The sequence below is a fragment of the Phaseolus vulgaris genome, chromosome 11, assembly GCF_000499845.2.
Source record: "Phaseolus vulgaris cultivar G19833 chromosome 11, P. vulgaris v2.0, whole genome shotgun sequence".
Lineage (NCBI taxonomy): Eukaryota > Viridiplantae > Streptophyta > Magnoliopsida > Fabales > Fabaceae > Phaseolus > Phaseolus vulgaris.
In genome coordinates, this window is record NC_023749.2 from 3001267 (window position 1) to 3022773 (window position 21507).

The window sequence follows — 21507 nt, forward strand, 5'->3', positions numbered from 1 at the left end:
GGACAAAGCCGTGCATTCTTATGATCAGGTATTATTTTAACAATCTTATGATCAGCTATGCATTCCTTGTGATGTTCAGAAATTCTTATTACTGTTCAATGTTTTTTGCTTACACCACTGATTTCAGTATCAAAGTTTTTCATTTATCTTATGTTTTATCCAATGTAGGGATTAAAAGAAATTATGGAAGAGAATTGAGAGGGTAGGCTTGAATTAGCACTGACAGTTAGCATTCGGCATTGTGCTGTTATAATTATGGCACCTCTCAATCCATTTCTAGTTTTAGAGTAGATAGTGCATATATTAGCACTTTGCATCCTAATATCTCTCCATTGATTATGAGTATGATATTATGGACAGCCTCATTTGGAAGATAGTATGCTGTCTGCAATATAAAACTGGAAAATATAGATTTAAGGAACAATTTAGCGAGACCAATATGTGCGCACCTTGTTGTTCAGATACCTATTTAAAGTACTTAGCCATTGCATCTAAATATCAATCTTTTTACAGAAAATTATTATTGTAATTTGAAAATGAAAGATGTTATTGAGGAGTTCTATATTTACTTTATAAAATTAAAAAAAAACATAAGTTATCAAGAAAATATCATTCCCTTGTAATTTGAAAATGAAATAAAGGAATTTTAGTAGCGCCGCCACCTCCATAACGGTGCACCCTCCAACACGGTGGAAAAACCTTTTTAGTTTGTTTGGATGATGTTGTCAATAAAAAAAATTAGGAAATTTAGTTGATAAACTAACTTTATCCTAAATTTTTATATTTTTTTATGACAGATTATTCAAACAGATTAAAAAGAGGTTGTACCGTCACACGTTGAAACTGCAGGTGCATTACGACGTCACATTTATGAAAAGGATAATCAAGAACTCCCTATTCCATTTTCAAATAAAAAAAGGAATGATATTTTCTTGATAATGTAATATTTTATTTTCAAATTACAAGAAAGGAAATGATACTTTCTTGATAATGTAAATATAGGTTTGTTTTTTTTTTTATAACATCCTAATAGAATATAGTAAAGAGAATGATTATTTTTCTTGATAATGTAGATATATGTTCTGATTCTTGATTCTGTTTCTTTTTTTTAGTCTGCATTTTAGCTTCTACTTGAACAAAACCATACTCAACCCAACTTCTTAAACAAAATGTCTTTTTAGTGATATTTTTCTATCGGTGTTTAAATGGTATGTGGTGCCATAATTGAATCCATATATATAGGCTAATAGGTTTATGCTATGTTTTAATATCTATTTTATTAAAGGATAAAACTATTTAATAAAAAATAACTTAAAAATCTCGAAGGGGCTGACTTTCTGGCAATAGGGAACTTGTCAGTCTTAGTGAACAGCAGGTTGTTGATTTTCATCACGAGGTTTGTTTCCTTTCTTTCTTTGGCCCTTTATCTCCTTGGGCAAATGCTCCCTGCACCCAACACAATTTTTAAAATTCCAAAAATACCCTTTATTCCGGAAATAAAAATCTAGAATTGAAAATAATATATTTTGGAAAAATATATCCGGAAGTGGTTATTGAGTTTCGGAAATAAAAATCCGGAAACAAAATTTAAAATTCAATTCCAGACAAAAAAATCCGGAATTGATAAATAATACATTCTGGAAAAAAAAATCTGGAAAAGAGATTATTGTATTTCGGAAATAAAAATCCGGAAACAAAAATGAAAAACTTATTCCAGATAAAAATTTCGTTCTGGAAAAAAAAATCCAGAACACATATTTCGGAAATTTTTTTTAAGGATAGTTTCGTCTTTTCCGCTGAAATCGGGTGCAGTGATATGGTGCAGGAAACAATTGCCATCTCCTTGCTAACAACTTTTAGGCAGTTTCTTCCTGCACCTCTACATTTTTCTTCCTGCACCCCACAATGTTATGCAAAGATCAAATTGTCCCAATTATTTTTTAAAAACCCTAAAATGCAATTTATTTTTTTGCATTATGGATTATAGAATCTAGAAAAATTTAGATTGGCACTTCTGGTAAAATTTCGAATCCACCAATCCGTAATTCACAATATGCATTTCACATTAAAAAATCCATCATTCAAAAAAATCATTATGGATCCACCAATCCGTAATAGAAATATGCATTCCGGATTCAGAAATCCGTAATTAAAAAAAAAGCATGGATCCATGAATCCATAACATAATTAGGCTTCCGGATTCAGCAATCCAGAAATCAATAATTTATGCAAAAATTGCTTTCAGAACACCCTCTCATCCGGAAAAAATAAATATTCAGTTGATGAATCCGTAGCACTCCCAGATTCCTATTTCCGGTAACCATGGTGTCCTTTTTTAAATAAAAAATTAAGGTCAGTTTCGGGATTTAGAAAATTGTGGGGTGCAGGAAGTAAAATGTAGGGGTGTAGGAAGAAGAAGCCCAACTTTTAACTCCTTGTTTCTGATCCAGCGACCTGTAATTTTGATAGAGCAAAGATTGCAGCATCAGTGGCAAACTTCAGTGTCATCTCACTTGATGAAGACCAGATTGCTTTAAATCTTGTGAAAAATGGTCCTCTTGCAGGTGAGCAAGAACTCTATTGTTATGGTAAACTTAAATAACTTGAACAATTACCAAACTTAACAAATTATACTGAATTGAATTTACGGATTTAATTTAATTAAACTTTTAATAACTAAAATTGTTAAAATAATTTACGGATCTTAGGTTTTAAAGTTTTGAATCTTAATATATATTTAGTTTATTATATTCTTTTTTAATTTTGATTCGTTGGTTGGTGCCTAGAGAAATTAAAGTGAGAAAAAAAGGTTTGGCAGTACATCTATTAGTATTATAAATGGTAAATGGATTACAACGCTAATTATCAATTTTTTAAAAAGAATTATAGAAATTATTTAATTATTTATACTTTTTATCCTTTTTATTTTAATTTTAGTCAGTAGTTTTAAACAAATTAAGAAAAATGAGTGTGACTTTGTGAGATATGAATATCATTCATTAAAAACATAGGTATATCTATGTAAAAATTAAAAGGGATATAGATATCTTAAAATATAAGTAGGGTTAGGGTTTTATAACACGAAATTAATTGATCCGAATATATTATTATGTGAAATTCATTTAAAGTTTTATTTCATCAATTTATTAGTATTTATTTATAGTCTGCAATTAAAATAATAATATTTTTTTTAAAAAAAACTAATAATTTTTTTTAGAGAAACTAATATTCATTTTATTAAATTATTTTCATACTATATATAAATACCTACATAGTTTAAAGTTTAAAACAAGAAAAAAAAAACATTCTCGTATTATATAACGAGACGAGACATAACCTAATATAAATATTATTAAAGTAAATTTTACAATTAAGATATTTGAGAAACCGAATTATCTACCAAAATACTAAGACATGAGTCCTAAAGTAATAATTATTATATTCTTTTAAAAAAATTGTCATAAAAGACATTAAATTTAACATATATATATATATATAGATAATAAATTATGGTTTAATAAGTAAAGAAATAATTAATTTAAATAATTTGCAAATAGTAAAATATTGTAGAACAGGGTGGGTTAACGGCGGGGACAAAATAGTCACGTGAATAGCTGCATTTCCGTCTCCGTGTGAAGAAGTGTGTGCATAACATAACACAACATTGACATGCGATCTCAACTGTAACAGAAACAGAGCTTGAGCCACCTTCGCCACACCGACCAACGCAACAATGGCATCGGCCTTCGTCAAGCTCGATGATTCTCCTATGTTCCAAAAACAGGTTTTCTCCTTCTCATCATTTCCCAATCTCAATCACACTTTTCGCTATCCATTTTCTTTCAATTTTACCTTCGCTTCAGATTTGCTTTACTCACAACAATCTCTCGTCTGCAACATTATGCTCTGCTCGTAGTTTCTCATCATGCTTTGTTTTCCCTTTCCTTTCTTTCGTAAACCTTCAAAATTGCTGCTAAGATAAGCTTGGATTCAGAGTTTATATTTGTCTTTTTGAAATACTGTTTCGTAGCGAGAGAGCCACAATGATCTATGCTATGTATGGTTAGTTACTTTAGGGATTTGATTGGAAGTCGTGTAGTGAGGCTTTAGTTTAGGACTGCTTTGGAATTTTTGTTTTTGTTGATTTGGATTCGAGCAAGGAAATAGGAATTTATACGAGGTTTTTATGAAAGGTAGATATCTTCCATTGACACTTTTGTAGGGTAGATTTCTTATTGTTTACTTTTGTACTCCTTTACTCTCTTCAATTCATGTAACTTGTTCAGTTTATCCTCAAAGTAAGTGTATAGTATGCATTTCCATTTATTTATATTGATCAAGATTCTTGGATTAGTAACTCTTTTGGAAAATTCCTAGTTGTTTACCATTTTTGTCAATATAATTTCTTGCTGTAATTTATTTATTAATCTTCCATGGGACAGTTATTTTCTCTTGAAGAAACAACTGATGAGTTAAAGGATCGGTGCCAGAAACTATATAATGGGTGTAAGAAGTTTATGTAAGTGCTCCCGGGCATTCCTATGTAGAGTGTTGGATCTATTTTTTATTTGCCAAGTCAATTCTACGTTTTTTATTTGTGAATGTTTTTCTTAAAGACAGCTGAAAGAAGTATAGAGATGTTTTTTCTCCTCTTGTCATGGTTATTCCTTAGGGATTGCTATTGCTGATCACATATGCTAAGAAATTAGGTAGCTCTGTTGTATCTGTGATCTGTGTTGGCTCACCATTATGTTTTAATTATTCTTTTGGGAGAATTTCTCATCCCAATCCTAGTTGTACTTTCTCCAGTTTGTTTTTAATAGTATTCTTCCTTACTTTTTCAATATGTTTTTTTGCACTTTAAAGCTGGTCTATTAATTTAATGCAAATGTGTTTTGAACCCAAAATTGATGTTAATTAATACTACCAAACTTGGCCGTCAACTGGTATATGCTGAATATCTAACAATAAATGTTCATCAAGTTTAATTAAATGGCAAGAGTCAGTTCTTTTGAAATAATGGTTTTCATCTAATTGTAACTGGATGGTTATTGATTAATGATTGCGGTGTTGTGGCTAAAAGATGTGTCTTTAAACATATAACCACTTTTTAATAGAAAATTTCACCTATCAATTTTGCCCAAAAAACCATATGTTGGAACCACATCAGCTGTACATTATTAATTCTTTATTCTGTAATTCCTCAGGACAGCTTTGGGGGAAGCATATAATGGAGAAATATCCTTTGCTGATTCATTAGAAGTATTTGGTGGTGGCCAAGATGACCCTGTTAGTGTATCAATTGGAGGTTGTTGAGATTTAATTTCATTTATTGTTTTATTTTATTTTAACTTTATTCTATTAAGTGAAAGTGCTTCTGAAGCACAAACTTTGACATGGGCACTGGGAAAACAACACTGTATGATTTTTTAAGGAGACACTTATTGAGAAATGTTGGACATGTGCTTGAGCTCCATATATTCTGGTTTGGGGCCTGATGATAATATAATAAGTGGGATGCCTTGTATTGTGAAGACGGCCTTGACCATTACCAAGTGTAAGGTGTATTTTTCTTTCCAATTGATTTTTTTGTAGGGCCCGTCATAACTAAGTTTATTACCACACTGCGCGAGCTAGCTTCTTTTAAAGAGCTTCTTCGTTCACAGGTGAGTCCTTTAACCAGAATGCTGCACCACACTATTTTTCAAGGAGTGTTATTAGTGATGAAGCTACTTGTTACTTTAGGTGTTTTATCTTGAAGGCAATGGTTTTCTGTTCTGCTTATCCTCCTCAAATTTTGCTAAAATAAACATTAAAAAGATATCTCTTTTGTTTTATCTCAACTTAAACTGAATCATAATAAAATTGACAGGATATAAGCTTGTTTAGTGTATTGAGTGCCCATTTGCTGACATTGTTCAAAGATCTATTAATGATTGTATAAATTGTACATTTATCATGCCTATAGCAGTAAAATGATAATTATGTGACCTTTTCTCTGTTTCTCCTTTTACATTGTTTTGTCTGTGAATTGTGTCATGTCAAAAACAGGGCTAATTGAAGAAAGAATAAGGATAAGAAATTAAGAAGTCCATTTCTCTAGAACTCTAGAAAAGTCAAATGGAACATCAAGAACAGTTTCCATATTTTGAAAAACTGAAGCAGTTTGTAAATGATGACTAAACCTATGAAAGTACGCAGTTATGCTTTTTGCCCTGTGAAGAATAGTTTGAAGGTTTTACCTTTGTCTGTAATAAAAATAAACTTTAGTTGAAAATTATTTCCTTTTTAGGTTTTCTTTTCATGAATGTTTGCTGGTTTCATCAGATCTGCTAGGTTGCATAGTAAATGAATAAAGAGAAACAAAAATTAAAGTGCAACACTTGTGTACTTATGGTGGGCAATCTCCAAGGCCATCTAACTTAATGTTTTCTGGCATTGATTTTTTGTTTGAGTAATCACGTGACTCATTTCTTGTATAGGTAGAGCATGTGTTGGTTGACCGGCTGACGGAGTTTATAAGCATCGATTTGCAAGATACGAAGGTATTTATTTTTCTAGGGTTAGTGTTTCTTTTGTAAAATTTCTGTTTTACACACACAAACATTACATTTACAGATTTACTTCATGCCTGTTTGTATCAGGATTCTCGTCGTCGTTTTGACAAAGCTGTGCATTCTTATGATCAGGTATTATTTTAACAATCTTATGATCAGCTATGCATTCCTTGTGATGTTTATAAATTCTTATTACTGTTCAATGCTTTTGTCGAATGGTGTCTAAATGATAATTCTTTTCCTTTTGTGATGCCTGAATATCTTTTTTGTGGTGTCTGCTTTGGGTATTCATCCTATATATTGCTCCTTGTTGTTGTTGTTTAAGTCATTTAGTTATTTATCAGCTTTTAGGATTCCTCATAGGAGAGTTGTTCGGATGATTTTAGTCCTTTGATTGTTAAGCTTGTTTGTATTGATTCATTAGAATTTCTTGCTTTTACGGTAATTGACCATGATTTATGTGGACTTATTATTTCCTAAGCTCTTTGTTTAATTTGTCTATTGTCTGAACAGTTGTTTATGGTAAATTGTACTTGGATGAGAGCCCTAGTTAATTCAGACTGCTATTTTTACAATCTAAGTGCTCACATAAGCATTTAAGTAAGGTTTGCTTAATTTGACATTGGTTTCACTGCTAATTTAAAGTCTGGCTTGTAAAGACATTCTCATTTTGTATGTGTGCCACTTTTTCAAAGCGGCAATTTGCTTACACCATTGATTTCAGTATCATAGTTTTTCATTTATCTTATGTTTTATGCATATCTGGGTTATATTTAAACCAAAATACACAAATGTTAATTATGTTCTAACATATTTGTTATCTCTTTAATTCAGTCACGAGAGAAGTTTGTCTCTCTGAAGAAGAATACACCAGAAGACGTTGTAGCTGAATTAGAAGAGGTTCGTCATATCAATTTGTATATGATTAGTAGCTTCTCAAAAGTTCTTGTAGAATCTGAGGTTTCTTAACTTTCTTGTTCTGTGTCATGATTTCAGATTATGATAAAAGACTTATATCGTGACTTCAGAAGATGCAAATTTAAAAGGATAATATTACTAATATAATATCATGTGAAACTTGCAATAGCCAACTTGTCTTGGGTAATGCCCAGTCTTACACAGGAATTTCATAACTCATGGACTTTAAAGGCTGTTGTGCTAATACCACCACACCCTGAAATTAACATTCTCTCTGAATTTGAAAGCAACTCCAAAAGTCTGAACTAGTTAGGCCCAAACCCAAAATAACTTAGGTTTATGTTAAGAAAGAAAAAGAGTGGCATTGTAGGGAATTAAAAAAAATTATGAAAGAGAATGAGAAGGATTTTTCCACGTAACTAATTTCTTAGATGGCAAGGTGGTATAAGGCTAGGGAGTGAGAATTGAGAGGGTAGGCTTGAATTTGTGAGACATATCAAAACTGGAAAATATAGATTTAAGAGACAATTTAGTGAGGCCAATATGCGCACCTTGTTGTTCAGATACCTATTTAAAGTCCTTACACATTCACGACATTTGATTTTATTTTATCTTGATTCATGGATGACACTCCATATCTCACTTGAACAAACAAATAAGATGGATAGAATGTTAATGTTACATCACTTGCCATGGACCATGCCTGACACCAACAAAGTTTAATTTTAAAATAACAATATCTTTATCAGGACTAAATACTTTTTTTGGAGGACTAAAATCATTTTAGTCATATTTTACAGAAACATTGTTAAGTCTTTTGTTGCTTAATTTTTGGCATATTTTTTATGACTAGCTGTGAGTCAATATCTGATTAATAATCTCATACTCTGATTCATGGCAGGATCTACAAAATTCAAAATCAACATTTGAAAAAAGCCGTTTCAATCTAGTATGTCTTCTACAATTGTGAATCTTTTTTTCTGACATCTCCACAGTGTTTTTTTATTACGAACCTAGCCATTGGGTTTTAAGGAGTGCAGGTAAACTCACTCATGAATATTGAAGCGAAAAAGAAGTATGAGTTCTTGGAGTCCATTAGTGCAATAATGGATGCTCATTTGAGATATTTTAAGCTGGTCTGTAAATTGGTGCAAATTCTGCATAATTTGTGTTTTATATTTTTAATTATTACTTTGTACCTAACAAGTTATCTTTTTGCTTTAGGGTTATGACTTACTAAGCCAAATGGAGCCCTATATTCACCAGGTATAATGTGTAGTTTCCTTTTGTTTCTTACAAGTATGACAATTGACATGCTTTGGTCTGTTTTAGTAGGCAAACTGACTTTATTGAGTTGAAGCTAGAGCATTTTATTTACTAATTTTAAACGACAGTTTTGAAAGGACTAGATGAATTGCCCTTTATAAGTTTCTGGAACATTAATATCAATTACACTCTTCCTCCTCTTTCGAGTGTCAACAATAAATTTCATAGTATAGTTTGGTCTTCTTATTTGCAATTGTGTTGCCCATGTAAATAAGAACAATGGGTGTTATGAACGCATCCGTACTCTCTTTAAAATGTTGCTCAATCTATGTGCTTGAGAAAGGGGAACTACCTTGTAAGAGGGCATTTAATGTCAAAATGTGCTTAACCTTTCTATCTTCTGATTCTTTTCATGTATCTCTTTAGTGAACACATTGTTTGTTGATGCATTCTTCAATATCGTTTGGTGAATGTAGTGTGTTAATATTCTGATGATTAGTCAGCGTTAAATAATCTAATATGATACTTTCGTGCCTTTATTACGAGGCTCCTATTCATGATCAATGCCTAAGTGCTGCTTCTACAAGTATGGCATTAAGAGCCTTCAGCTCTTAATTGCAATACCACTTCTATTATCAACTGCTTTTCATAAATTGTCTACTCAAGACTAGGAATGATCATATTCCACATCCAAACAAAAGAATTTTCTAAGAGTAGTTAATATTATACATAGTGACACCTCAAGATTTTATCTTTGACACTTTTATTTTTTAATCATCAACTTTGAAGTAATCTATTTAATATTTGATAATATTGACTTTCAATGGCTCAAACCTAGATTGCTGCATGAAAATTCTGACTTGATTGTATTTTTTGGTACTTTCGTGAAATTAGGTGCTGACATATGCACAACAATCTAAAGAACTTGCTAATATTGAGCAAGATAAGCTTGCAAAACGGATTCAGGAATACAGAACACAGGCAGAGCTGGAGAATATACAAGTTTCTAGCAATTTTACTGAAACCATTCCAGGTTCTGAAGGCACCCATGTTGTAGGTTTGAACTCGTACAGAAGTTTAGATTCAGGGATGCTGTCTGCACCCAAAGGGGAGGCAAGTAATTGGCCTTTTACTGGTTAATTGGTGAAAGTTCTTCAGTTTAAAACTTTATGTTAAATAAATAGGCTTTTATTTTTTTTCCTTTTTCTTTATTTTGATGTCTTCTACTTTTAATTTTACCCTTTCTTACAGCTTCAAACAGTTAAACAAGGTTATCTGTTAAAACGGTCATCAGGCTCGCGTGGAGATTGGAAACGGAGGTTCTTTGTACTTGAGAACCAAGGGAATTTATATTATTACAGAGTGAAGGGTGCCAAACCCACGGTAATTATTTTTGTCTTATTTTTGTTTTGACTTATCAAGCTATCTCCTAATGTTTACTTCCATCCCCAGGGCTCTCAGGCATATAATTATGGTCGTTCTTATGAACAAAATAGTGGAATGTTTGGTAGATTCCGTTCAAAACACAACAGGGCTGCATCACTGAATGATGATATTTTAGGTTGTTATACTATTGATTTATGCACATCAACTATAAAGATGGATGCAGAGGATACAGATCTACGACTTTGCTTCCGAATAATTTCTCCCTCAAAAACATTCACACTTCAGGTGTCTGATTGACTTATTCCATATATTTTAATGATTAATAAAACAAGAGGCCGCATTGTGTTAACTTGGTGACAACCAAACATTTATTATTTTGTACGGACCCTCATCTGTGAGGCAATTTTTCTATTTCAGGAGAAAATAGACATTTTGTTGGTTGAAGTTGTAGTTTTGTATCTTTTAGATTGAGCCTCTTTGTTTTATCTTGTATCAAATTTAGTGTGCATGCTTCGTTTAGTTCTGGATTGGTTTTTAGTTTGCTGATTTTCTAAATCGTTTTCATCAGGCTGAAAATGAAGCTGCTAGGATGGACTGGGTTAACAAAATTACTGGAGCTATCACATCACTTTTTAATTCACAGTTTCTTCAACAGGTTATCTATTCAAACATTTTGAAGTATACCATCATGCCAAAATGTTCATATAAGATGTTATATCAACACTGTTTCATTTATAAATTCTGCAGCCTCAATATGGTAGAGAGAATTCACAGAAAAAAAACTTACCACCAATTGGTGCTTCTTTGTCAAGTCAATCGGAGGATGGTCAGAAATCATTGAGAGATGACTTATATTTCAAGGAAGGGGGTAGTGTCTCTAAGATTTTAAGGGGAATTCCAGGGAATGATAAATGTGCTGAGTGCAGTGCTTCTGAACCAGAATGGGCATCTCTAAACCTTGGCATATTGCTATGTATTGAATGCTCCGGAGTGCATCGAAATCTTGGTGTTCATATCTCAAAGGTGCATTCTTTCGGATATAAATGCTAACCAATTATTTGTGTCTATGGCTGTTAGAGATATTTCTCTTTGCTGTTGTATCAATTGCTGTTCTATCATGTGAGTTATAATATAACTGACATTATTAGTCTGTTACAACTACTTGTCTACTTGTTACAACTACAACTATATATAGGATTCTTTAACAGAATTACTGACAATTCAGAATGTATGTAATCTAGAAAGTTGTACTTAGTTAATATTAGCTTAGGAAATAATCTCCACTAAGTCTATTAAGAGCCTATATATACAGATTCCTTGCATAAACTATCTTTACATTCTAGTGAATAAGAAAGCATTCCCATTTACTGAATTTTCTTTAACATATTATGTTGTATTTTTATCCAAATCTTCCCCTGTAAAGTGCTTGCAATTTTTTTGCAACTCTTTCTTTATTGCCAAGGACATTCATTTTAAGAACTCATTAGTTTTGACATTTTTTGTGTGTGTTTATAATAGAACTTAATCAATTTTCTTAAATTATGTGATTTCTGATTTGGTATTACAAATTCATTACCATTTTCTTAAGGTATATTTTATATGTGAAATGCAGGTGAGATCTATAACATTAGATGTTAGGGTGTGGGAAAATACCATTTTGGAGTTATTTGATAACTTAGGTAATGCTTATTGTAATTCTATATGGGAGGGCTTGCTTCTGCTTGATCATGAAAGGTAAATTATGGATTTCCTTTAGCAATGCATATTGAGCCTGTGTGGACAAAAAATTTAGGAGAACAAAATATAAAAAAAAATGAAACAAGTTTCTTCATAAGTTAAAATTAGCTTATGCATAAATAATTTGTAGAAGTTCTCTTATATAACTTCTTTATATTTTTTTTTTCTAACTTCTGCACAACTAATTTTAACTTATGGAGAAACTCATTTCATTTTTTCTTATTTTTCTCTTTTAAAAGTTTGTTAAAAGCACGAGTAGTTATACTTGTAATCCTTTCTTTTTGGGAACAATTTTGCGCAGGGTAGGTGAATTACATGTGCCCGTTAAACCTTGCTCAACAGATGCCTTCCAAATCAAAGAGAAATACATCCAAGCAAAGGTAAGCAGTTTTGGTTGAATTTCACTTTTAATGGAAGTTTCATGGTTTACTGCTATAAAGGAAGCTTGACATTTTAGACATGTGACAATTTCTTTCCAAGAGACAGTTTACGTAACTCTTTCATTTTAAATTTATTTCTGTTAAAGAATCATATTCTATCCACTTCAGATTTTTTAAAAGAATTCTGTTATTTATGAGTTCATTGAGGTATTTGTTCATATTCTTTAATTATAAATTATTGTGTCATTTAATTATAAATTCACAAAACATTCTTCAATTCCAATTGAAGGCCAAACTACATAATTTTTTAAATTGTTAGTTCATAACTAAAACCTGAATAATCCTTACGACTTTGGAATTGAAGAAAGTTTTGTGGAATTGACTTCACCTTTCTGTTGGATAAGAATTACTTGCTTTCATTGCTAATAGAATTTGAAATACGATAGTTGATGTTTGCTTCTATGGAGAGATCGTGTACCCAGATCACTGCACTTTAATGAATAAATTAAATGGTAATCTTTTATTATCGGATTTCAATCTTGGGATTCTCTTATTTTTTTATTCTCTCTTTCTATATATACACATTTTGTTTCTGCTGTTCCTGTGTCAGTTTTGCATTTTGCATGTCAGTTTTACATTTTTGACATTTAATATTATGTATTGCTGTATTATGACATTATCTTTTAGGAAGCCTCTGCTTTCTTCACAGCTTTTACTGTGACCTAAATATTGTTGTCATTCTTGTTTTTCTTAACCAGTACGTAGAGAAATCACTAATAATCCGAGAAGAGGATATACCTGAGAATCCTTCAGTTACCATAAAAATTTGGCAAGCAGTTCAGGCTGCAAATGTACGAGAAGTGTATCGCCTCGTTGTTACATCAACATCAAATTTGATAAACACAAAATATGGTGATGAGGTTCACCATGCTGCTGATGCTGAAGGGCAGCAGCATGATCCCGAAGCCTGTCTGAAGGTTGAAGAGACTATTGAGACTGAGAGGTGTTTCCGTGGATGGTCATTATTACATTTGGCATGTCTCACTGACAGTGTACTGATGGTTGAGTTGTTGCTCCAATTTGGTGCTGATGTAAACATGTGTGACTATCATGGAAGAACTCCCTTGCACCATTGCATTACAAGTGGGAAAAATAAATTGGCAAAGTTTCTATTAAGAAGGTAATACGTTTACCTGAAGCCAATTTGTCTTTGGGTATTAGTAACTAGTTAACAATCATACAGTCTTCCTCTCAGTCTCCCTGGATTTTTATTCTTCTACGAGTTGTGTTGGAAAGAATTAAGAAGGAAGGGGAATATATGTTTCTTCAAATCTCGTAATTCATAATTATCCCAACAAATACGTTCCGTTGTCTTCTATGAAGCCTTACTACTTGGATTGTTCCTCAGTTCCCTATTTTGTGTGTGTCACGAGATGTTTTAGACAACTTCTCATCACTGCACAAAACAGCTAAGATTTTTCATCTGCCAAGCTTTTGTGTTCTATTTGGCATCATTTACATGTTATATGTGTGTGAAAGATAGACATTTGTATGAAGCTTGTACACATGCATTTCTAACACAAACTTCAAATGAAAGCATAAACTAACATATCATTTTCCCAGGGGTGCAAGGCCGTCAGTTAAAGATGCCGGAGGGCTCAGTATACTTGAAAGAGCAATGGAGATGGGAGCAATAACTGACGAAGAGCTATTTATCATGCTTGCTGAATGCTAGTGAAGATGGATCTGGAATATATATTATGAGTGTTGAAGATATGCTGTTGTTCATTAAGTAAAGAAAGTTTGATTACATATTCTAGAATGCCAAATTCATTGAAAGGAATTTCATATTTTTTTTATAATTTATCTGGATCCATATTTGTTGCTGTTATATGGTAGAAAACACTTTAACCTGCATCTCTAATGAAATTTTAAAAGAATATATATTCATTAAGATACTTCCACAAAACAATCTCATTTGTGCAATTTCATTATTTGTTCGTCTCACTTTCTATTTAGACTAATTTTGAATGTATTTTTCAGTCACACAATATTAACTAATGATACATGGTTATATAATAAAGTCTCATTCTCTTCTTCCATATCCGTCCAATGAACATGTGAAACTATAAATTTGGAGATGATCAAGACACTGAGTACTAAGCAATACATATAGTGAAGAAATCTTATTAAAATAAAATAAATTTTAATATTATATTAGGAAGTGAGTTTAAGTTAAACTTATTATTTTTGGAAGATAAGATTTGGCTTTACTTATATTGTGTAATTCTTTAGTTGATATAATATTTTCAATAATTGTTTAGGTAAATCATAGGCAAGTAAGCTTATGAATGGTGAAATATAGTGAAATATTAGTTTGGATTTATATATCTGAAACTTTCTAATTTAACTTATGAATAGAATATAAAAAAAATATTTAAATTATTAAGAATAAAACATAAATTTCACGTCAGTGTGTTAGTGTTGGTTTCTCAATAATGTATAAAAAGGTAGTGTACTTGTGAACTTGCAAGACATCTTTCAAAGATTTACCTTTCACAATTTGAAAATAAAAATTGTTGTGGAATTTGAAAGTGCATGTGAGGAGTAACTTTTGCTAAAGCACACTTGAAATATATATAATTTTTTGATATCTCTTTTTCCAGAGTAACTGCAAAACTACAAACATGAATGATAATATTAAGATGGAGAATACTATTTTAGAAAGTAAATTTTAAATCTAATTTAAGTTCAAAAATCTATTTCATATAATTTTTTTCATCTTCCAACAACTTCACAATCAATTAGAAATATTAATGTATTCGATACTTTGTTAAATTAATAATACTCAAATATCGTTAGAAGAAAGTGTTATTTTTTTTACTGTGAATAATACAAAATAATTTTTTTTATTATAATAATTAGAAGAGTAAAACATATTATTAAATTATAAAAAATAATTTTATAATTTTATTGTTATTAATCTTTTTATTTATAAATACTTTTTTATTATAGATATTTTTTTTTTAATTTTTAAGAATAGTTATCTAAAAAGTGGTATAGATGATAGATAAATAATAAAAACACACAAACAATCTAAACACATTTTTCATTTTCATTCAACTTAAAATTCTCTATATCTTCTGTAAAACAAATAATTGTTGGTATATGCGAGTTACAGTTTAAAACAAATAATTCTTTACAAGGAAAGAAAAAAAAATCATAAAAGAGTTTACGATCTCCACCTTCTAGCTCTGCATCTCTTCTCTTCGGTTTCGAAAATCCCTTTCATTCAAAGCTGAATTTGGTGTTGGATTGGAACCCTGACAATTCTAGGTATGAAGCCAAGGTTATTCCTTTTCTTGTTTTTATCCTAATTGCATTTTCAACAGATATTTCTCTTTCGAAATTTAGCAAACCACCATGCATTTCGTGAAACCCTAATTTTACCCTAGTTGAACTTGTTCTTATATACTATTGTGTAAAGACTTTTTGACAGAATTTGTTTGCCCTTTTTATCCCAATTGTTAAACGGCATAGACTTTTAAGTGTTTTTTTTTTCTTTCATTGTAAATGAATAGTCACATATTTTTTACAGGAATGCATACTTGTGTTGAGGGAAGTAAACGTCAGTTACCACCATGGATGCTGCCGAAGGTTGCTGCCACTGCCATCCATGTGAGTGACTCTGACAATGCTGATCAAGCTAATTGCTCTGTGAAAAAAGTGGACAACATCACAGATAATGCAACCAATAAAGATCACAAGAGCAGACCTTCAAGGAGGAAGTCAAATGTAAGAGCCAAGTGTGACGATGGAAGCGGCAGTAAGGTTCTTCAAAAGAAGAAAAAAAGTGAGAAGTCTATTGATAGAGATCAGAGATGTTCTACAAAGAAAAGAAAAAAATTAGAGGATCCTAGCAGTGGTTGTTATGATGTTTATCAAGTTCAAGCTTCTAGTGATGATGCCCTGGACCTGACGGTTGAAGACTTGTTGGCCATAGCAGAACAGGTAATTTTCTGATTTGACTTGAAGACAGGAATGACTTTTGATTTTTTGCTATCAATATATTTTCATATAATTCAGTGAGTATGGTATATAACCTCCCAAGACGAAAGTTGATGGTGGGGGGCATTTAATATTTATCCTGACTCTGCTTGAACTTGAACCTTTGTCTTGTGCATTCAGTATGTCAAGGAATACGAGAACAAGGATCGAAAAGAAATATCAAGTGGACGGAGTGAATCAAAATGGGAATTTCAAGTTACAAATGAAGCAGGAACAACTCTTGATTCCCCGTGTGAGATAAAAAATTCATTAGACTCTGGGAAGGAAGATTTATCTAATTCTACTTCAAAAACCGGTGAAGTAATTGCTACAAGCACATCTCGAACAGGTGATCCTGCTCAAGACATGCTGAACCTGTTCTTGGGTCCCTTGCTAAGTAAAACTCTTGAGAAGGAGAAGAGCAAATATATCGTAGATAGTGCGAAGTTTACCCATGAGTTCACTAGGCAAAGTCAAGATGAATTTGGTGGAGAAGAAAGAGTCCCCTTAATGAAGAAAAGAAGCACCTTGAAAGATAAGGTGTCAATGTTTCTTGATCAAGATTTGTAGATTCATCAAACCAAGCATGCATGTCATAGCAAAGCAAAGAGTTACCGTTCTTGCATGACCTATAACAGTAGTTTCACACCTGTGAATCATTTGATAATTGTGGTCTTATCCTAGTTGGGCAAAGTCCTCTGTAATGATGTTATTGTATATAGTTCTTTATAAATCTAATCACAATGCCGGGGGGGATTTAAAAACTCGTTTTGACACTGTGGTTTGGGTTGTTACATTGACATAACAAGAAGAAAAAGGGGTTATCAGTGGCTACTATTGTATATAGCAGAGCAAATTATGATCATATCATATGTAGAAGAGGAGCAAATAAGCAAAATGTCTAGTTCTTGTACTCTCCCATGAAGCTTAAAAGACTTTATTTTTAATATTGATTGATGAATGAAGGAATGATGCTTATAATAATAATTTATTATAATTGAAATAATTAGAGAATATGTAGGCTTTGTTGTTTTTCAAGTAGGCTTAATGGTTGCCCTTTTAAATTTCGGAGCTTGGTCAGAGAAATGAATGAGGGTGATGTGTAATGGTAGTTGTTGTCTAGATTGTTCTTTTGTGCCTTTTGGTTGCAGAAAAATGCTTGGTCTTCCATGGAAAATCTTTGTACATATACTTGCTTTTGGACTGGACTGATTTAATTGTCTTTATACGTGGTTACTGGTTACGGTATTTTGTATTTATGCAGAGATTCCATTAACTTGCGTGGAGAGGGACTGATTAGCTAGCCCTTTTGTTTTGATGCATTTGTTGGATTTTAAGTTTAAGCATGTTCTGCCTAGCTTTGTAAAAGGAGAATATCAATGTTCTCCTTTTTCTTCTTGTCAGGAACATTCTCTTAATATTTGATCACCTCATCCTTAAGCAGCACAATGAATAGTACATTAACCTTCATTTTTAGCGACCTACTTCTATATCTTTAGGTTTTCAATTAGCTTCACCATTTTGGATAAGCTGTGTTTTGAGGAATCTTATGAAGATGTTCACTTGTTAGATAACATTATTGTGTCGACAACTATGCGATCACATCTAACTGGTAGAAAGTGTGTTATTGTTCAAGAGTTTATGATATAAAAAAGGAAAGGCAAAAAACCCCTTTTTTATTCTGGTGCTTCCAAGTTCTAACCACCTTTTTTTTTGGGAATATCTCGTTTTCTATTTATTCTTACATATTGCATCGGAACAGAAACTTTATTTAGGTAAAAAAAGAATATTAGAAACTGCCTCTTTTTTCTACTACTACATATGCAAAATAGTATTAGTGCCAGTTCAGTACGTAGGTATCTTAAATTTGAAATCTTGATAGTCCAATTTTATGCCCTATTTTCTTGACATCTTCTTGAATTTGGTGTCTGTATTCTCCAAAGGTGAACTTTCTATATACAGAAGGTCCTTTGCAGCTGTTTATGACAGTATTGTAAGAAGGGCATAGGAAGTATGCTACAGAGTATCTTCCCGTTTTTTCATTGGCCACAACCTTGTGCTCCACGCTTTTGTACTCATCATTACTCCAAGCCTGTATTTGAGTTTTCCAAAAGAAAAACCTGTTGTTAGTGGATAAGCATTGACATGTAACCGAAGATTTAATAATTCTTCATGCCATCAAAGGTTTTTTAGTAGATAATCGTTGTGATTCATGCATGCATCTTCGGTTGTGTCAATAATGGATGCTGCAATGGCCATTCTGGCCGTCATTCTGCTAATGATTCTATTATAGTAGTCACTGAGACTAGGTTTAAGACTTAAGAGGAAACAAGGGAGCTGTTTTGTGTAGTTTTCTTTCAATTGTCATTTGTTGCTTTCGAAAGAGCCACAGTTTAGTTCAAGAATGATACAAATAGCCTTTTTATTCTCTTCTATATGGAATCTTGCATCGTTGACTCATTTGCTTATAATACAATATATTCCTTTGAAAAAATGGTTGGCATACCATGCTCCATCATATGGTCATTAGTTTAAAAAAGAACCCTTGTATTTGGAAATTCCTTTTTGGCACTACAACTAATTTTCTGCACTATGGCTGTCGTCTAGACTTTAGAAATTATACATATTCATAGTCAAATGACACCTAATAATTAACTTGCTTCATTGTATGTAATACCTAATTTCTTTAAGTTACATTCCCAACTAATACCTTTTCAGAAATAATGCTACATTAATACTTTTGTATTTATTTTTTCATGCACGTTACCATAATGAAAGAGAGATGAACATATAAAAATAATAACTATGTACAAAGTGTTGTATCTGTATGATATTTGTTAAGTTTTTACCTGAAAAAGGTCTCCAATGTTAACAATTAGAGCATCTGGGTTTGGTTTTACAGCAACCCATTTGGAATCTTTCATGAGTTGGAGTCCACCGACCTCATCTTGATAAAGAATTGTGAGGAAATCACTATCAGTATGAGGCACTAATCCAAAAATTTCTTCTTTAGATTTTGGGCAGCATGGATAGTGATTTAATCGCAGAAAGCATGTGCCTGCATCACACAGTTTTTCAACTGCATCCTTTGGGTAGCCCAAGTTTTGTGCTAGAATGCTGGCCAACAACCTAGACACTTCTAGCATCGCTGGTGCAAACTCATTTATTGCTTCTCTGCAGCCACAGCCAGAGTAAGAAACAAATTAACGTGCAGTGTTTGTGGGGGATGAAAAATGTGAAATCATGCATGCCAGAAGGTTCATTCCAGACAAATGTTGCTCAGAACGATCAGTGCTTGTCTCAGCATACATTTTACAAGCCAACCTGTCAAGATATGGAATAACCCGACAAGGTTTTTTCCCTTTAAATAACTACTACTACTTTTATTGGCTATTGCTTATTAGTATTATTCTCCTAGGATTTTTAAAATGTAACATTTAAGAATTGAGAAATTAAATATTACAGTACTTAATCTTATACCAGCATCTCTTATTCCCCTTTCTTTCCCCTGCAACAGTTTTACTGCTTTGAAATAAATTGGACTGATATACTTCTTTAAGGGATTCATTATTTAGTTAATACCATAGTACAAAAAATTGAGTTTGAATCTAATTTACTCTTTATGTATTAAATATTATTAAAATTTATGCTTCTTTACATAAAAAATTATATTTTTTACTCCTTACTTAATAATATACTGTCAAACTCATTATTAGTTGAAATTTATTATTACTCACAAAATAATGAGTCCCACTCTATTTAACAGACTCGTACATAATTGAAGTTTTGATCAATTTCAGCTGATTAATAACTAGAAGAGTTGAAAAATGCATTAAAGAGTTAATTATCCACATTTCTTTTTCATATCATCATAAGTTTATAATGCAGATAATAACATATCTTATAATTTGAAGGGTTTCAAAGATGAGTATCTTAAACATATTAGTTAAAAAAATGTTATTGTAGCAGTAAATGTTATTAACTGGTAAAAAGAACTTAGTAGCATTTACATAGTTTAAGAATCTACACGAGTGTACCCATCCTCAAATGTTTAGTTATATGAAACAAGAGTAGCAGAGCATGTGTGCAGCTGAGATTTCAATGACATACAGGAATAGAGTGTCATCTGTATTAGAAAAGTCTGAGGAAAGCCGCCAAGTGTGATTTTTTTTAAGGAAAAAGAAGAAGGAAACAAATTAATCACTTGGTTTTATCGTTAAAGTCATTATTAATAACCGCAAGAGCAAGTAATCCAAGGAAGGGGACCAAGTAAACGTAATAAATATGCATTTTAAACAGTGAAAATAACACTTCGAAAGAGGGTGGTGTGGTGCTGAGTCTCTTTGTCAGCAACCTAAAACAGACAAACTTTTGTCTTTATTCTGCATTCATTAGTCTTTTGTCATTGTTCTGTAATATTGTAATATTGTAGGATTGTTATCAAGGGTGCAGTGATCATAGAAAAAAAAAGATTCCAACTAAGTAAAAAATTTCAAAACTGGAATATTATAAGACCAAGATACCTCAAAGAACTGAATTCACCCCAGGAAGCAGCTTCTGAGATCATTGTGAGAGGAATGTGGAAAGCTTCAGACCAAGAGAAGTGATTTGAACGAGTAGCTGTTGGTGTCCCCCACCTATAAGGGTTATTCAGAAGGCCGCAAGTGATCTTCTTCTCAAAGGGTACTTCAAACAACTTCACTTGTTCATCCCTCATTTTTCTTAGCAAGTCATGGCTTATCCCATGATTTACCACTTGGAAAAATCCCCATTCTGATGCAGCCTTGCATATTGCTGCAGTGCAAGCCTTCCTCTCTCGTTCATTACAACTTTTAAGACCACCTAGGTCTATCAGAGGTAGGTCACATGCATCCACTGCAGGATAGTTTTGGTCATTAAAACTTTTAGCCTGTTTGGTTTCCCCTGAGTTTCTCACAAGTGCCCCATAATGGTGCATGAGTGGTGGGTTTGAATGTATCATTGTTGAAGCAAGTTGTGTGTGAGAGAGGGTGGTGAAGGAGGTGAAGTGGAGATTGAGATTATAGTTGCATTTATATGGTTTAATGAGAGAGTGGTCTAGAAAGTCCTGATATGGACAATCACTGAGGACAAACATGGGTGTCCAGATCATGACAAATGTCAGAAGGACAGCCATTTGGAACTCTCTCTCACAGGCCATGGCTTGAACCGATACTCTAAAATATTGTGAAAAGGCC

At 32.2% G+C, this 21507-nt stretch overlaps 3 protein-coding genes across 5 annotated transcripts; 2 read left to right on the forward strand and 1 right to left on the reverse strand.

Moving 5' to 3' along the window:
• Positions 1–3589: 3589 nt before the first annotated feature.
• On the forward strand, positions 3590–14216 carry LOC137817577 (ADP-ribosylation factor GTPase-activating protein AGD4-like). 3 transcript variants are annotated; one of them, XM_068620883.1, is made up of 19 exons: positions 3590–3784; positions 4443–4519; positions 5208–5308; positions 5596–5666; positions 6483–6545; positions 6645–6689; positions 7392–7457; positions 8377–8424; positions 8516–8611; positions 8700–8741; positions 9636–9854; positions 9993–10124; positions 10194–10412; positions 10696–10782; positions 10875–11150; positions 11740–11861; positions 12166–12244; positions 13003–13424; positions 13868–14216. In XM_068620883.1, exons 1-19 carry the CDS (start codon positions 3734–3736, stop codon positions 13977–13979), a joined length of 2328 nt encoding a protein of 775 aa, XP_068476984.1. In that variant the 5' UTR covers positions 3590–3733; the 3' UTR covers positions 13980–14216. The 3 variants fall into 3 exon arrangements, with proteins under 3 accessions (XP_068476984.1, XP_068477062.1, XP_068477024.1); XM_068620923.1 differs by having other exon boundaries at positions 3601–3784; positions 5213–5308; XM_068620961.1 differs by lacking the exon at positions 13003–13424.
• Positions 14217–15348: 1132 nt separating this feature from the next.
• Positions 15349–17216, forward strand: LOC137829194 (uncharacterized). The gene is made up of 3 exons (XM_068635992.1): positions 15349–15580; positions 15843–16255; positions 16433–17216. The coding sequence occupies exons 2-3, from the start codon at positions 15845–15847 to the stop codon at positions 16859–16861; spliced, it is 840 nt and encodes a 279-aa protein (XP_068492093.1). The 5' UTR covers positions 15349–15580; positions 15843–15844; the 3' UTR covers positions 16862–17216.
• Positions 17217–17997: 781 nt separating this feature from the next.
• LOC137829186 (gibberellin 2-beta-dioxygenase 6-like) lies at positions 17998–21299 on the reverse strand. The gene is made up of 3 exons (XM_068635984.1): positions 20815–21299; positions 19141–19465; positions 17998–18383 (listed from the first exon to the last, which is right to left on the reverse strand). Exons 1-3 carry the CDS (start codon positions 21270–21272, stop codon positions 18153–18155), a joined length of 1014 nt encoding a protein of 337 aa, XP_068492085.1. The 5' UTR covers positions 21273–21299; the 3' UTR covers positions 17998–18152.
• Positions 21300–21507: the final 208 nt, after the last annotated feature.

Excerpts from the sequence above, each read along its gene's own strand:
- LOC137817577 (XM_068620883.1), top strand. The coding sequence starts at position 3,734 with ATGGCATCGGCCTTCGTCAAGCTCGATGATTCTCCTATGTTCCAAAAA. Across the intron at positions 7,458-8,376 it reads TTGTAGCTGAATTAGAAGAG|GATCTACAAAATTCAAAATC; the intron begins GTTCGTCATATC and ends GATTCATGGCAG. Across the intron at positions 8,425-8,515 it reads AAAAAAGCCGTTTCAATCTA|GTAAACTCACTCATGAATAT; the intron begins GTATGTCTTCTA and ends TAAGGAGTGCAG.
- LOC137829194 (XM_068635992.1), top strand. The coding sequence starts at position 15,845 with ATGCATACTTGTGTTGAGGGAAGTAAACGTCAGTTACCACCATGGATG. Across the intron at positions 16,256-16,432 it reads TGTTGGCCATAGCAGAACAG|TATGTCAAGGAATACGAGAA; the intron begins GTAATTTTCTGA and ends TTGTGCATTCAG.
- LOC137829186 (XM_068635984.1), bottom strand. The coding sequence starts at position 21,272 with ATGATACATTCAAACCCACCACTCATGCACCATTATGGGGCACTTGTG. Across the intron at positions 19,466-20,814 it reads GGTGAATTCAGTTCTTTGAG|AGAAGCAATAAATGAGTTTG; the intron begins GTATCTTGGTCT and ends CTGTGGCTGCAG. Across the intron at positions 18,384-19,140 it reads ACATTGGAGACCTTTTTCAG|GCTTGGAGTAATGATGAGTA; the intron begins GTAAAAACTTAA and ends ACTCAAATACAG.